Below are 18,225 nucleotides of genomic sequence, written 5' to 3' on the forward strand. Positions count from 1 at the left end.
TTCTTGCATATTTTTTTATGGTATTTATAACAATTAATTTAATATAAACATTTTAAAATGTTTACTTTTCACGCTTCATTTAAATGATAAAAAAAGAAAATAAATAAAATAATATTATGTTGGGTTTTTTAAAAATATATATATATTATTATTATTATTTATTTAATTTTTTTTTTCTATTTAATTTTCTTTTTTCCATTATTAAAATTATTATGTTATTTTTATCTTATGAACTTTTAAATTTTAAAGCCGATATTTTATTTTTTTGTAATATTTTGTGGTTCAACAAATTACCTTTCTTTCCATGATTCGTTTTTTTGAGGGGTTTAGGAATGATATTGGTTGACAATATGAAGTCACGCAATAATGGCGATAATGAAGTATCCTTACTACGAGAACAAGAGATCTCCTTCCGCTTGGATACCGTTAATATTTCTTGCAAGAATATAAAGTGTTCTAATTGGCGCAGGCAATCATCGACCGCCTCCATAGATTCGGCCATTAGTCTCGCATCCGCCTTTGAACCAAACGTAGTTCTAAAGAAATGCCAGGAGGCTCACAATGATGATAACGCTGATCTTCATTATGCGCAGACACGAAAAAGGACGTCAAAAATTAGGAAAGCAAATTCGAAAAAAAATGGTAAACCATTATTAAATATAATTTAATTGTTATATTGTGTTTCAAAATACTTTCCCACGCCATATTTAAATGCCTTTTATTTTTTTTTACACATATCTACAAGATATCGTTAATGAAAGGAAAATAACAAATTCTCTAGATAATAACGATTCCGATTCGGGGTTAGGCGCTGACGTCTCGTCTCCCGCGTATATAGATAACCAATCATCGATATGCCTTAGCTTAGAAACAGATTCGATAGTCAAATTTGATCTATCCCCCATCCAGTCAAATTGTAAATTCCCACTATGTTGCTGTAAATATAGTAATTTTAGCGATATTTTCTATTATCAAGACGATTTGAGACAATCGTATCAATATAATCTTCCACCGCAATTTACCACTTACCTCCATGGGGATGATGGCAGTATGCTTACGAATAATAAAGGCAATATTCCAGCTGATTTATCTTTCAACACGTCTCACGATAATAGTGTAGATTTTAAGTACCGATTTTCAAATAACCCTTACCTCAATAATGATAATAAACCGTTTTCAGCAAACCACTTAAATTACATATATAACAAGAAGATTTCTCGGCCTAAATTCGTCTGCCTATGGAAAGATTGCCGTCCAACGCGATCGTTAGATTCTTATCCCCAGAATATACCGATTAACCAATCATATTATTCACATCCCTATCAATTCGAATTTTTTCAAGATTTGGTCGATCACATTCTCGAATCCCACATGGAACCCATAAACCACAAATCTTCCAATAATTTAAATCCCGTAGCTCATCATCAGCCCTTTTTAAAAAGGGTCAAAGAAAAATCGAAACAATCATTGACAGATAAATTATACTACGCCTGTTACTGGTCTAAATGCAAATACTACGCTCAGCCAGTGACCTCCCTTAATTGGATGCGACGACACATCATGTATCACGTTAGCCCCAAGCCTTACAAGTGCATAATAGGGGGGTGCGGGGCGGCTTTCAAATTTTACGTTTCTCTCGAAAAGCATCTCAATTGCAAACATCTAGGAAAACGGAACGATAAATATAATACCGGCAGCAGATTTTTGCCAAATACCTTTGACGATAATTTTTATAACAATAATAATAATAATACGATGATGACAACGCACCTTGAATGTAACAATAAAAGACTCAATAGATGTGAGAGCTTTATCGCTCACCAAAATAATAACGCGGCCTATGACATTGGCGATTCATCACCGAACTTTACAAATTTCCCTAAAGATTCATATCATTACCAAAATTACGGGCCAACATTAGATTCAAATAAAAAGTTTGGCGAGAGCGCTAAAAAAGCGGACAGGGCCAGATTTCAGGAATTTTGGAGGGAAGTTAAAAAGCAGAGAAAACTATTGGGTGTAAAGGTTAGCACGAAGCCGGATATGCAGACTTTAATGGACGTCGAGAATCTGCTGACCTTTTCTAATAACTCTACTCTTTCAGGTATTTAGTTTATTTTTTTTAACGATAAAATTGCGTCACAGTTTTAGGCCATTTTTATTTTTGATATTTCTTATGCAATTTTTTTTTAGAAGATATTTTTTGAGTCAAAATGAAATAATATACAATAAAAGTTTATGAATTTTAATTAAACCTTTTAGGTCGTGTCAACGCTCGGATTTTTTTTTTGAAACTTATTTATATTTAGCCTAGGGTATTCCACCTTTAAGCTTTGAGTGACACCCTATTTTGGCTTGTTTATAAGTTTTTTACATTTAAATAAATATTACTTGTTATTTATATAATTTTTCGGTATAAATAACACAAAGACGCGGCAAATCATAAATGCCCTTTTTCTTTTTAGGCTGTTTAACGGAAACTATATAGGCGGCTCTTATAATGAAAATGTATGAATCAAATTTCGGATTTTGTAACAAAATACAAACTAGAAATAATGTTCTTGCTTTTAGTTTTTATTTCCCCTTCAGTCAGGCATAATTATATTATCTATTTAGCCAAATAATCGTTAATAAATTGAAAGTATTTTACGGTAAGAGAAGATGAAAAACGAAATTTAAGCATAAAAGTTTTTTAACCAATTTTGTAGATTAATAAACTGTTCTAAATATTTGTAAAAAATGTGGTTTGCTTCGGTTCTTACAAATTCGGTATCTGACTTCATTTGACAAAATTGTAAGGTATGTTTTCTGTGGCAAACTGTAAATGAGCAACGGCCACTTAATAAACCCTCAAAAATAAATCGCGTAACATTTTAAGCAATATTATACACATTAATTGCATTTTTGTTAGGGCCCTTAATTAACCTTGTTAAACGGCTAACTCCATATTTTAGCCAGAAAAAATATTGCCTAGGTCTTCGATTGTGCCAATATATGAGCAAAATCTTCAGCCATGCGTAATATTTTTTTTTGGATAAAATATTTGGTCCATATTCATAATGGAAGCCGATCCGACAAGATTTAACAGCTGATCGATTTTTAAAATATGTCTTGCATGATCAATTTTTCTCTTTTAAATATTATCACGAATAGAATTAAAGATAAAATAGGTCTCATAAACTGATTTCAAATCGTATCGGTCTTTAAAAGTGTTCTTTCGAAATTTGATTAAGACTGTCCAAAAACTTCAAAAATTTAATTCGAAAACTTTCAAAACTTTATCGTAAAACACTAAATAAATAACCATTTTTTTTAATCGTTGGAAAATTTTAAAACTTTTGAAAGTCTTCAATTTTTTTAAACAAGTCTTATATTCTGATTACATTTTTAAGATAAAATTAAAATCAAATGAAAACCCAATTTTTTAAAATAAAATATTTTTTAATATCGGATCAGATCGGTAAAAATTGAGGATCATTCTCCCCTAATTTCTTGACTATTTTGTTACTACTTTGCTTTAATGAGTAATTCAACTCAAACTATTTTTGAATTCCACATATACTGAGAAGTTGGAGATGGAATCTCAAAGCACAAAGGGGATAAGGGGCCATAAGAATCTAGCGGCTGATGCCAAAATCATTGATGGACAAAAAAATTTTAAAATATAAAATTAAATATTTTTGGAGCGTCATGATATAATATATTTTTAAATAGTCATTTAAAACTATTAAAGAATAATCATGTGATAATCATAATTTATGGATAAGGCGGAAATGTACCAAATAGATATTTTATTACCTTACAATTTTCTTTAATATTTTTTTTAAATTAAAATATAAAATTATATATTAGTAACCCATAGGCATATCCAGAATTATCCTAAATTAGTGAAGCAGATTTATATCAATTTTTTTACTCATAAATTTTATCGTAGGACTTTGATAGAGAAGTCTACAATAGGTGCTTTTTAACCCGAAAGATCGTCCGCCAATTATTAAAAATATGACCCTTTCGCCCGCTCGTTAATGGTTTTTAAAATTTACCTACACCCCCCCCCCCCTCCACCCAAGAAAATTTTATTTTAATAATATTTACTTAAACATATAAAACATGCAACATTATGGAATAGAATAATAATAATATTTAATAAATATTAGTTATCCAAAGTATGGGCTGATGGGTCTAGAACTTCGCCCTCACTTTTATATGGTCGGTTATATTTTAAAAAAAGGTTAGTGACATGTTTTATTTATTTTTTAGGAGAGGGTGTGGGGAATCTAGCAGGATAATTTTGATTAGATTAACGACAAAATTTTTCCCACATCTTCACTGCACTTGTAGTAACATAATTTTAAAATCCACAGAGCCATATCATCTAATATACGCTTAGTTGTTGTTAAACAGCTTGATTTTTTTTATATAGATGTCCAAACATCTATGAGCAAAATCTTCACGCTTGCATAATATTTTATGGCTTAGATATTGTTTTTTAAAAATCGAGCCGAACAACACTATATATATTTTCCTTTTTGATTTTGAAGTATATTCAAATATGTGAAATATTTTTTATTGATCAGTGCTAAAAAGACAAGATCACATATCCTCTCATATGTACGACCTAATGGCTTCCAAGTTATATCAACACGAAGGGACTAAAAACTGTTTGAAAATATAATTTTTTTTATTATAAAAGTAAAGATTTTTTTTACCTCATTTTTAATCAAACACTAATCATTCCATCCATAAAACACCGAACCACAAGGATTTTAATCTATCGTGCAATCAAAATGGCTTCTTAAAGAGGATCATATAAGAATATCAGTGCCGAATCTCATAACAAAAATGAAAATCATATATGCAATAATTTTTCTCCACTTTTATAATCAAACTTTTTTTGAAATATTGTTTAAAATAAAAACGAAGGAAGAAACAAAATGCTCATCTAATTTATATAAATTGTATTATTTTTGTTATTTAAACTGATTATTTTTTCGAAAAAAATAATATCCTGCTGTCATATTTTAATCATTTTAACCTCACAATATAGTATTAACGAGATCATATCGCGATATTAATATGCGTAGCGACATATTTGGTCCATCTCACCACGGATAACGCAACTAACTATAAATGAGACCTATGTTGATTCGGTTTTTTTTAAAAATGATATCATTTTGTATGATGATTATATACTACCTTAAATGCCTCTCTCGTGCTTATCAGCTTGTAAAAATGAAATTTAGATGGCAAATCCTCTGTAACTTTATAAAAAAAATAACCCATTCTACCTCAATATTTTCATAAAAAAACTATTATATTACATAATTTTATATAACTATTTATTGTACCATTTTTATTTTATCGCCAAAATCCTTTTTGTGGTTTTATGGCTTTATTACAATTGATTTTTAGATTAAAATCCATTTTTAAAATGACTTCTTCGCACATGCCATATCGAATTTCGATATTACTTTAAAAAAATAATTAAAAAAAATCTTCCATATTTTTTGCTGCTGATAGATAAAAATAAAAAAAAAGGAAGCTTTCTTTTTATGTATTTATACGCTTCTCCTTTCGCATAAATTATAAGACAAATTTTTTTTTTCTTCTTGATTGCAAAATATAGATATTTATTTTATTTTTTTATTACCCATCATTCTCGCATTTTATGCTTTTTTATATAAATTTTTTTAAAATTAATTAATTGGTCCAACATGGTAAAAATGCTTCCAATTATCAATTCGCTATTTATTTTTATTTTTTTGATATACACTGTTAATTTACTTACTGTAATATATATATTATATATATCAATATATAATATATAGATATACTGACTAATTAGGAACAAAATTTATTGCTAAACTTCTTATTTTTTTAAGTCACCTTTTACATCAAAGAATTTATAATTACATGCATGTATTTTTTTAAAAAAATATGAAATTCCTATTTTAAGAGGAAGTGATTTTTTTTATAACCTCTTTTATTTTATCATAAATTAAACATATGAATAAACCTATACTCATCAAAAAGCATTTATATACTTTGTATAATAATTTTTTTTTTTTTAAATAATAAATTATGCATTTAGATTTATAATAATTTTTTTGATAAATTTATACATTTATTATTAATAATTGTGGTATAATAATTATAATTATCTATTATAATAATGTCTAAAATATTTGTAACATACAAGAATTAATGGTCATTTCAATAAGAAAATTAGTTTTTTTTTGTTCTATTATAAAAATAAATAAAATAGTTTTATATGTATATATTTTTTTATAAAATCTGCCAATTGTCAAACTACGAATAAAAATTGTATTTGGCAGATAGTTAGTTTAGGTATAATTAGGTTTAAATATTTTTAGTTTACTATTTTTTTTCCCCATAATTTTAAAAACAAAAATATCTTTAATTATAAATCATTTTTGTAACGATAATCTGGCAGCAATTATTATGTGGTGTGTACCTTATTTTTAAAACACTTTTTTTTATAATATATATTTAACAGGTTATTATTTTTATTTATTAAAGAAAAATAATGATTTATGATTTATACTTCAATTAAATAATATAATACTTTAGCTAACTACTTTAAAATTTTTGAAGCATCGGGCACAAAATTTTATAACATTATTTATTATGGGAAACCAAACTAGCTCGCCCCACCCATCGATATTTGAATGAATGAATTAGCCAGTTAGGTAGTATTTATATGTCGTGATTGACCTTTTTATGATATATTTAAACAACTTTACGATATTATATTTATATATATATTTTATTGGCTTCAATTCGTGAAACAAATATTTTTGGACATCCATTTGTGATTTAAGAAGTGTAACGTGCGATGTACGACGCATAGTGTTAGGATAAAATTAAAATAATTGTGTATTGATTATTTAACCATTTTTGTGAAATTAACGTAAGAAACTGAAAGTTGGTTAGCCATAATTGTCTTAAATTTTTTTTTCCAACTATTATAATATCTAAAAAGTCATTTTATGGATTATATTATAATATGAATCAGTCATTCAAAGACTAGGTTCTTTAATTTTGTATATTATGTATGTAACAAAAAGGCTTTCACTTTGTATACTGGACAAAATTTGATTTTTAAGGTGGGCTAAAGGCAATATTGGATTATATAATTACATAAATATGATATGACTAACGTCAAAAAATTTTAGAAATATTTAAATACTTAAATTAGGTTACCAAATAATGTTTTGGACACCAATCTTTGATAACATTTTGATATTGAATAATCGTTATAAAATTTACAAAAAATAAAAGATGAAAAATAAATATAAATTTTATTTAAAATTATAAAATATATAAAAAAAAGGAAGGAAGACGATTTTTTTTAAAAATTTAAAAAAAAATATTTTGGGGATTACACTTATTATATTTTATTTTACACAATTTATTTTTTTAATAAATATAAATGAGATAAAAATGTGGGTTATTCAACCCATCTTCCAAATATCCAATAATTATTTTTAGGCTCCAAATTTTTATTTTTAAAAAAAAAATGAATGTATTTATTTCAATGAAGTGCTATGTGTTGAGGTGTAATTGATTAATAGGGTAAAAATTAATTAATATTTTATAATTTATATTAATGAGATGTTTGATTATTGTGAAAATAATAATAATAAAAATCATGAAGTTTATTTATTAAAAAATAGGTGTAGTGTATTATATTATAATTATAATGCTTGAAAGGAGAAGGTAAATAAGTTGCCTGTTAGTGTTAATATAAAATTTAAATACATAAATAATTTTATAATTTTTAAATCGAATTTAGGAGAAAGAGGGGGTGAGGGGTAGATGTATTGAGAATTGATTTAAAAAATTAGTTCCTCATTATCTACTAAAGTGAAAGTAAAAAAAATGCATAGGTAAATCATAGTCCCGAGGAAAAGTATAAGAACGGTAGTAATATTTTTCATTAAATTGCCCAAATTAAGAAATATATTGTAAGAATCAAATTTAATAATTATAGAGTTTAATTGTGGCGGCACACACGTTTGATACCTACTTTATTTTATTAAGTTAGATTTAATCAAAAATAAGTAATTATAATCATTTTTCATAGACCGGTTTATTATAATTAAATTTCAAATCCAAAAATAGAATATAGGAAATAGGAATTTCCATAAAATTTATATGATCCATATTTTTCGTTTTTGCTTGCTATTTATTGGAGATATACAAGAGCGCGAATAATAAAATCATTCTTTCGAAAAGTTGCTTTTATAATATATTGGTAATCTAGATGGAAGCACCCAGCGTCACATGGGCAGGGGAGGGATAGGTGCTATTTTCTTTCAATTTATTTAAGACGCTATGGGTAAGATAAATAGGGGGTTATATCTTAATTTTTAGAAGAAATTGGGCATAAATATTGATGTAAAAATTTAACTACTTTTATAATAGTTTTAAATTTATAAGTAATAATTTTGATATACAGTATTTGATTATTTTTTCTTAAATAAATTTTTAATTATTTTGCAAAAAACTTGTAGAGTTTGTCATATTCCTTTTATAAAAAAACTATTTTGTCAATTTCATTATAAAGAAATAATCATTAATTTCTTTTTATTTCAACATATATCAGGCACATATATGCCTCAAGTATATTTGATTACCTTTATGCATAAAAGTATCAAAGTTACAACTTCATCGTGTCTCATATTTTAAAAGAAGATAGGTTTTTTTGTAATGATAATAATAATTTTAGATATTTCATTTACTTAATTTTTTAAAATTTCTTTTGAGCTTCTAGAATCCTCGTTCTATCAAGTATCTTGGTATGAATTTTTGTAGTTTGTGGGCAGGTCCTCCAGAAAATGAATCTAGATACAGATACAGGTTCTTTAAGTGAATTAGATACAGATGCTAGTATCTTTTTCAAATTATCAAAAAGATACAAGATTAAAGATACTTGTATCTTTTACTAAATTAGAGTATCTTAAATACAAGATACTTTTAAATTATCATTACCAATTAAATTAGAATAGGTTATAGAATAAAGTTTTTATTATTTATTGGTGAAGAACATAGCATACACATATAAGAATAAATATTTGCAACAATTAATTAAATATTTATTAATGAATTAATTATAATAACCTTAATATTAGTTTTTGCCCATTAATAGCTTAAACAGGGAAGGGAGAGTAGAATATTTAATGGGAGCTTAAAATTTGCAAATAAGAAAAAAAATTAAATCAAATGATTTATTAGAATTTGCAGGTTTTTTTCTGTGTTGTTTTAAATATAGCTTATATTCAAATGGCTAAATGGCATCTCCAAAAAATATATACTAGTTTTATTTTATTCATTATCTTTGATAAGTATTTATCTTTACCAGGGTTCAGCAGTATCGCGGATATTTGTATCTAAGATAATACTTTTGTATCTTGGATCTTTTTTAAAATTTGGAAAAGTATCTTGTATCCAGTATCTAAGATACATATTATTTAAAAGTATTTGTATCTTAACCAACTTTGTATTCAAAAAGATACAGATACTTTAAAAAAAATTTATATTGGTTAATTTAAATAGTATTAAAATTTAAAATGATATTGTTTTAAGATTTAAATGAAAAATTTAATCAAAATTTAAATATTTTAAGATAATTTTTGATATATGACGTTGGTCGTCATATAGCAATTTGCTAACAATTAGAACTATATATTTGAATCGTTTTATATCTGTCTATTTTAAAATTATGGAAGAAGAAAATAGAATAATATGTTTATCTTCGTCTTCAGATGGTTCTTCAACCGAAAATTATAACAATAAATTTAAACTAAGCATACTTAATGGCAAATTTTTTAAAGTACTTCAAGATGACATAATAAAGAAATTCATCGTGACTTTGGTATTGACGAAAAAGTTATAGCAACTGTTACAGATAACGGCTCTAACTTTAAGAAATCAAGGAGTTTGTATATTCAATGGAAGCTGTAGAGAATGACTTTGACACCAATGATGATGAATGTATAGAATTCGAAATCATTGAAAGTATTATTTAATACTTTAAAATTTATTATGATATTGTAAATTTAGTAAAAATTTTTATTCAAATAAAATTATTTACTTGTTTATTTAAGGGTCTAAAGAAGCCTCAATAACATTGCCTCAACACATTCGTTGTTTGTGCCATACGAAAAGTCTAATTGCTACAACAGATGTCGAGAGAGCTATTTAGGATTCTCCTAACATTTCTAAAATCATCCTGCAATAGCTAAATGTACTAAGCTATGGAATGCAAATAATACTAAAACTGCAGAACTTATCAAAGCAGTTTTAGGAAAACAAGTTCACCGTTGCACTAGATGGAATAGTTTGTATGATAGTCTTCACAGTTTATTAAATTTAAAGGCGAACTTCCTAAATTATGTCAAAAATTAGAATTTCCTAAATTAAGAGATATCGAAATTCAATATTTAGAAGAATATTGCAATATAATGGCCCCATTGGCTATAGCGATTGACAAAATACAGAGTGAAATCAACTGCTATTATGGAGAATCAACTCCAATTTTAAATGTCGTTAAAAAAATTACAAATTTAATTCAAACCAGTCTACAATTTTGCAAACCATTAGCTATTGCCATAGAAAATTATTTAAATAAAAGATTTAAAAATATATATGATTTTGATAACAATTTTAAAAGTGCATTTTTGGCAACTATTCCTCATCCCTATTTTAAAAATCGTTGGATTGATGGTGAAAAAGAAAAAAAATACCTTCAGCATTTGTTATTACATGAAGTTTTAATTGTTTTTAAAAATAATATTGAAATTAATACTTCAACAAAATCTTCAATTGATGAAGATGATGATTACTTTTGCCTTAAAAGTACCACATCCAATTCTAATAATTCAATAAATGATATTGTGAAATAGAGGTCCTAAATTATATGAAAGATGACAGGCGGAGTATAAATATGTTAAATAATTATAAATATATAAAAGAAATATTTATTAAATATAACACAATATTACCCTCCTCAGACCCCGTTGAAAGATTATTTAGCTTTGCTAATATGGTTAATAGACCAAATGGTCAAAGATTGAACGATAAATCATTTGAAAAATTAATAATATTAAAAAATAATGCTGATATATGATGCTGATATATTATTATTTACTAATTATATAATTATTAAATGGAATATCGCATTATCTTTTATAATATAAATTTGTTATTTTCTACAATTTATTTTAAATATTTTTTTATAAATTTATATTATAGATAAGAAAATAAAGCTTTATACATTTTGATTTTGACTATTTAAAGTTTTTTAAAAAAGTATCTTGTATCTTAGATACTTTTTTTTTAAAAAATACAAGTATCTTGTATCTTATTGAAATTTTTCTAAAGTATCTTGTATCTTAAATACAAAATTTTATAAAGTATCTGTATCTGTATCCGAATACAATTATCTGGAAAAATTTGCCCAACCCTGATCATTACTTGTTTATGATATTTATGTATTTTTTAAATTAGTTTATTTTTTAATATGACTTATTTATTCTTGCGTTTGTAATATCATATATAAATATTATTTAAATCTCTTTTCAAATTTTTTTATATATTTCTTACAAAATCATTAATTATATTTAAAAAATATGAAAATAATGTACAACATTATATTATAATTAATAAATACAAAACAATTTTCTATAATGCATTTTCAATTGTAAATTTTGTAAATAAATAGTGTAATGTAATTTTACTTATATCATAAATAAATAAAAGTAACTAATAAAGTAATATTCTATCTTATTATAATTATTTTATTAAGAGCCTTTTTAAATTATCTAATGTTATATATCAATTGTGGCTTAAATATTTCCTCTAATAAGAACTTGCTAAAATAATTATATATAAAATATATTAGGGATGGGCCGATATTTTTTATCGGATCGGATCGGGCCCATTTCATCATTTTAAAATATCGGTTATCGACCAATATTATAAAATTTGATCCAATATAAAATTGGCTTCTTTAACAAAAATAAAATGATGTAAAATTTAAAAAAAAAGTTATATCAAAAATCATTTATTTTTATAAATAAAATCGAAATCCATTTTTATGTATATTTTTTTAATAATAATTATTATTTAATAAATATTCTGCCATATTGTTATTTTTTTGCGCATTGTTTATAAAAGTGTGCGATATTCTCATCTGTTTTTAGTTAAACTGGTGATATTGACAGTTACTATCGCCGCAAGCTGCCCTCTGATAAATTGGAAATATTGGTATTTCTAAAAAGAAATCTTCGATATATTAATGTTAAACTGATCATTATAATATATTTAAATGACATAAGTTTTGGTATAGCTAAATTATAGATGTTATACTAATAAAAAGTATATTAAAAATTAAAACCATTAGTATCTTTACAAAATACAAAATTAGATATGATATCGCATCGGTAATCGGCCAATATCAATTTAATATCGGGAATATCGGATCGGCCTACAAAGAGTGGTATCGATGCACCCTTAAAATATATATCCAAAATGATTTTAATTTGATAATCAACCCAACCATCTTCTTATAAAAATTTTTTAATAACAATTATCTAAGAGAAGAGGAGTTTGTTGAACAACTTTTTTACTTGTATAATTTTGACATTCAGCTTGTACCTTGTTCTTTTTCACATGAATTACTTTATAAAATTTTTCATCTAGAATTTTAACATTCGGATTTGATTCAGGAGAACCTATCTCCATAATTTCATCTTCACTACTATGAATGTTAAACATTCTACAAATTAAAAAATATTACATATAAAATATATCCTTTTCTTATTTGGTTTTGGTGTTGTTGTTTTTAATCTATCTATCTTTGTTACCTGTAAAATTTCCAACTAATTTTGGTTATCAATATAAACCCGAAATTATAAAAAAAAAAATTTACCGACCCAGCCCGGCCCGAATTATTTAAATATAGAAAATTAATCTTTATAATTACTCAAAATAAAAGACATAAGTTATATGTCGTTTAGTTTCAATAAATAAAATAATTTTTATTTACATAAAAAATTCAATATAAAATTGATAAATTTAGATATATTTAAAAAAATTTCCAAAATCCGACCCGACCCGGCCCGATTTTTTATAAAAAATATTAGGCCCGGCCCGAACCCGATTATTTTAAATAGAATTAGGCCCGACCCCGGCGGCCTGGTACTGGCCGGGCCTAACTTTGCAGATCTCTAATGTAAATGTTTTAAATATGAATATTAAAAATAATCTGTATCTTTTTAAAGAAAATGAAAAAGAAACAAGATTCTTTTCAAAATAAAGGATCTTCGATATAGATACTAGTATCTTATTAAAAACGTCAATAAGATACTGAGTACAAGATACAAAATGTCTTGTATCTTAGATACAATCTGTTTGCTAATAACTTTTTTATTTAAAATATTTACCAAGCGAATTGAAGATTAAATTAAAATGTATTCTTTAAGCATTACATATATGTCTGAGTTTTAGAATTAGTGTTTCAAAAGTGTGGCACACGCACACTTCATGCTTAGGATAGAACTTCGTGTAAATATAAGATTTATATCAAATTTTTTAAAATATAACTCGATTTAAAATTCAATGAGATTTAAATTATTCCTATGTTTATTAAATAAAAAAGAGGAACCTCATTGCATTGAGACGAAATTGATTTTTGAATCGTAATTTAAAATTCGAAATTTTAAATTCAGTCTAAAACATGCCATAATTTTTACATCGATTATAACAGGGTTTTATTTATTGCCTGAAAATAAACGATCGATGAATTAGTATGTACTAAGCATGCATTTATTGCTTATTGTATGTAAAATTTTTCTAATAGTATTATACCAATTTTGTATTTTTTTTATTTTGCCCAAAATATTGCCTTTTAAATTATCTACCAAACAGGTTGAAGCACTAAAGAAGTATGAAATAAGCACAAATTATTTACATAAATTTCCGAGATAATGCTTCCAGATATTTGGCTAACTTTACGCTTAAGATAATCAAAGTTAGTCCTTGGTTCATAATTCGGTTACTTTTTCATTGGCTTGCGAAATTGATTAAAGAATTAATGAGGCATTAAATATTAACACAAATCAGATAGGTTTCTATATTATCCCTTCTAACATGATGCTAATTTTGACTATTTTTAATTTTTTTAAATTTTTTTCCTCTTAAACCAACTACCAAGCAAAAAGAAATAAAATATACTAATAAAGCCCTACTTAATGGTTTAATATAACTTTCGGAATTAGTGTTTCCAAAAGCTTGGCTCATTTCACTCTTAAAGCATGTCCTAGTTTTCATTTTATTTATAACTCGGTTTCTTTCATGGTTCTCACATTTGAATGAGGGATTGAAAGTACTAGTCAAGCATTAAATATAAGAGTATTCCAGATATGTAGTTTTATATTTTTCATTTTAGCAGCAATTTTCTTTATACTTTCTACCAAAAAGATTAAATTAATATTCAATTAAGCTCTAAACTTTGATAAAAGGAATTGAATAAATACTTTCAGTCACCTCTTAATTTTAAGGTTGGCCAAAATCTTGTTAAGAATAAATTTTTCCTACATGCTACAAAACTGGTTAAAAAATAAAGCACAAAACATGCCATAATATAGAATTAAAGCTTGTTCAGTCAACTTTAAAGAAGAATATATAAAGATTACATAAAAAATTTTTTTAACCCTACCTCCATTGAAAAATAATGGCTACGCCATTGCCTATTATAATTTAATGATATTGTTAAACATCCTCCGAATCTATATATTGCAATTATAGTCATTATTTTTAAAATAAAACTTATTTCTATATAATTTTCTCTTTATAAATGTAATTTAAAATGGTTTGACATTCTATCAGCAAACTTATATTCATGCCAAATAATATACCATAATAATGCTTTCATTATAAGAGTGAGTTTTAAATTTAATTCCTGTTCTAATAACTCTTATACATTCACAATTTTTTGATAGTTGGTAGTAGCGTATTGATAATTTTAGTTATCCATTTTAAAATATATGACGAGATAGTGATCTACATAGGGCCTAATTTTTCAAGCCCAGCCCGAAATTTTTTTAAAAATGTTTTGCCGGCCTGGCCCGAACTCGAAATTTTTTTTAAAAAAATTTACCGACCCGGCTTGGCCCGAATTTATTTAAATATAGAAATTAATTTTTATAATTACTCAAGACATGTTATATGTCGTTTAGTTTCAATAAATAAAATCAAATATTTTTATTTTACATAAAAAATTTAATATAAAATTGATAAATTTAGATATATTTTAAAAAAATTTCAAGGTCCGACCCGATCCGGCCCGAATTTTTTTTTAAAATATTAGGCCCGGCCCGAACCCAATTATTTTAAATAGATATAGACCCGGCCCGAAGTAAGAATATCTCCAGCGAATGCGGCTAAAATTTTTAGAAGGGTAGGTATATATCTGGTTGTATGTTTCCAGTGAATATCTTGTTAACATGTAGACGCTGGAAACATCACAATATGAATGTAATATAAATAAATTAGATTATCGCATGCTGGCATTCTATCAAAATCTAAACAAAAATCTATGGTAATAAAAAAATGCTGATGTATTGCTCATAATACATAACTTAGGACAGCCTATATTTGGACCTCCGATCCAATTTAAATAATTAAAAAACACTAATAACTCAATGTGTTTATGATAACAGCAGAAAACAATATTAGTTAATAGGGAATAATTGTCATATTAAGTTTGGAAATGAATAATAAAGAAAATTAAAAATTTATACTCGCAAACAATATAATTTATGTTAATTTAGAACAAAATATGAGTAAGTTGTTCCTGAACTGTCATATTTGTCATATTATTATTATTTATTTTTAAAAATTATTTTGTTTAATATTTATCAAATTTATAAATAGTCGCATGATTTTATAATCACGTGTAAAACTCGTGATCTCCAAAAGTATAAAAGGGAGTAGATTTTATAATTATGATGACTTTTAGTTTTTTAAAATATATTTAATCAATAAAATTTGAAGTTGAAAATTTATTAGTTTTAGAGTTGTGTTGGGTAAATTGAGTGAGTTATAAAATTACGTTGTAGTACTGGCAGAGCTTTTTATAGCATATAATTTTCACAATAACGGTTAGTTTTTTTTTATAGTGTATAATTAACATAATGAACAAACATGTATTAGATAACCAATGTTTGTTTATAATAAAAAAATAAATTATTTCCAGTTTGTGGCTCAATCGGTTGAATATACGTATCATCAGTTATCGGTTTGAATGGCAAGAATCATGTTTTTTACTTAAGGGACCAACTACGTGGTTCCTTCCTAGGGGGAATGATATAGAATATAAGAAGCAAACACATGTTTATTAATATAAATGGGGATTACTGCATTTTTGAAATAATTTGTAGTTGTTTATGTAGACTATATCATAACCATTAATCCTTTTAACAATCTTGTTAATCGAGATTGATTTTTTAAATTTGTTTAACTTAAATTGTTTATATTTTAAACATGATTTATAATAATTAAACATATTTTTTACAACACCACCGTTATTGATATATAACATGGTGCGCTATGGTAACTCACGCACAATGATATAATAAAAAAATTTCATATATATTGTGCATATGCCGATAAATATAAAAAATAAAAAATTTTTTTTGGAATTATGTAATAAATTATAAAAATTATTCGATATAAAGGAAACACACAAAGTAAAAAAAAATTTTTTTTATATGACTTTACAACGACAATGTATATCTTTACGCTAATGTAAATAAAGTTTTAAAATAAAAATTTGCGATTTGGATAAAAAAAAGTTACATTATATAACTTTATAGTGACAATATATATCTTTATGCTAATTTAAATAAAGTTTTTAATAAAAATCTGCATTATGGATGATAAAATTAGCATATCCTCCAACAGGGAAGTTAAGTTCCCAAAATTGGAGGGATGCTTAACGGATACTTATTTGGAGAGACTTGACGATTATTTCTCTCAAACAATTTTATCCGACTCAGTAAAAATTGATACATTGATGAGTAATTTATCTGATGACCTATACGATAAAATTAAGTCATTATGTACTAAGGAAGATATCAAAGATTATAAAATTATTATTAAAAAATTAAAATTTTTATTACCCAGTCAAGATGTTTGGATATTGACTGGGAAGTTAAACCTTGCTTCACAAGGTGTTAAGGAATTTTGGATTGGTTTTTTAGACTGTCTAAGTTAAGTAGACAATGTAATTTTATTAATGCTGATCTCATGAAAGAAAAATTGAGAACATCTAGTTTAAATGACAATATAAAAAATAAATTAAATAAAAATATTAACTATAAATTAGACGAAATGATTGAAATAGGAAGAAAATTAGATAGTATTATCATTAAATTAGAAAGTGACAATGTTAATTATGTTTTTAGTAGATATAAAAAATTTAATAAAAATAATGACAGCAATAGAAATAATGATAAGAATTTAGATATCCAAAGTAAGAATGAGATTAATAGTAACTATAATAGACCTAATTATTATTCGAGGCAAAATTTTGACTGTAGGAATAGAAATTATGGTGATAACAGTTTTAGTAATGTTAACGACAACAGGAATAGGAATTTTAGTAACGTTAGAAACAATAACAATTATAATAATAACAACTATAAAAATAATCAGTATAATGATAATAATTATCAAAATTACAATTATCGGTATATAGCAACAGAAACTTTCAATAATAATTATCAATCTTATAACAACAACTATGGTAGGAACAACGCCTGGTTTAATTATAATCAGAGGAGACAGATTCAATGTGACGATCAAAATAATAATTACCGATCTTATAACAACAATTTAAATAATTATGAAGGAAACAACAGGTGCCATAATAATGATAACCAAATAAATCGAATATGACGATCGTAATCAGTGGAAGGATTTTAATTAAAGAAAACGAATCCTGTATGATAATCAAAACTTCATAGATAGCAATAATTGTAATATGAACATTAAAGAAGTTGTGGAAAATAAAGTTGGCACTGCCAAAGACAATAATGAGAATGATTTCAATGTCAACAACCTGGCAGAAAATACAGAAAAAGGTGATGACAGTGCTTTTATGACTACTTTGTTATTAAATAATGTTAATACAACTAT

The 18,225-nt window shown here is 25.5% G+C and overlaps 2 protein-coding genes across 2 annotated transcripts; both read left to right on the forward strand.

Annotated features, from left to right (window-relative positions):
- The first annotated feature begins 201 nt into the window (after positions 1–201).
- On the forward strand, positions 202–4,890 carry LOC135926449 (uncharacterized). Its single transcript, XM_065462334.1, has 3 exons — positions 202–642; positions 746–2,104; positions 4,578–4,890. Exons 1-3 carry the CDS (start codon positions 333–335, stop codon positions 4,673–4,675), a joined length of 1,767 nt encoding a protein of 588 aa, XP_065318406.1. The 5' UTR covers positions 202–332; the 3' UTR covers positions 4,676–4,890.
- Positions 4,891–16,957: 12,067 nt separating this feature from the next.
- Positions 16,958–17,985, forward strand: LOC135926665 (TBC1 domain family member 5 homolog A-like). The gene is made up of 2 exons (XM_065462594.1): positions 16,958–17,279; positions 17,414–17,985. The coding sequence occupies exons 1-2, from the start codon at positions 16,958–16,960 to the stop codon at positions 17,983–17,985; spliced, it is 894 nt and encodes a 297-aa protein (XP_065318666.1).
- The last annotated feature ends 240 nt before the right edge of the window (positions 17,986–18,225 follow it).

Source organism: Gordionus sp. m RMFG-2023, chromosome 3 (assembly GCF_954871325.1).
Source record: "Gordionus sp. m RMFG-2023 chromosome 3, tfGorSpeb1-WG-v2, whole genome shotgun sequence".
Lineage (NCBI taxonomy): Eukaryota > Metazoa > Nematomorpha > Gordioida > Chordodea > Parachordodidae > Gordionus > Gordionus sp. m RMFG-2023.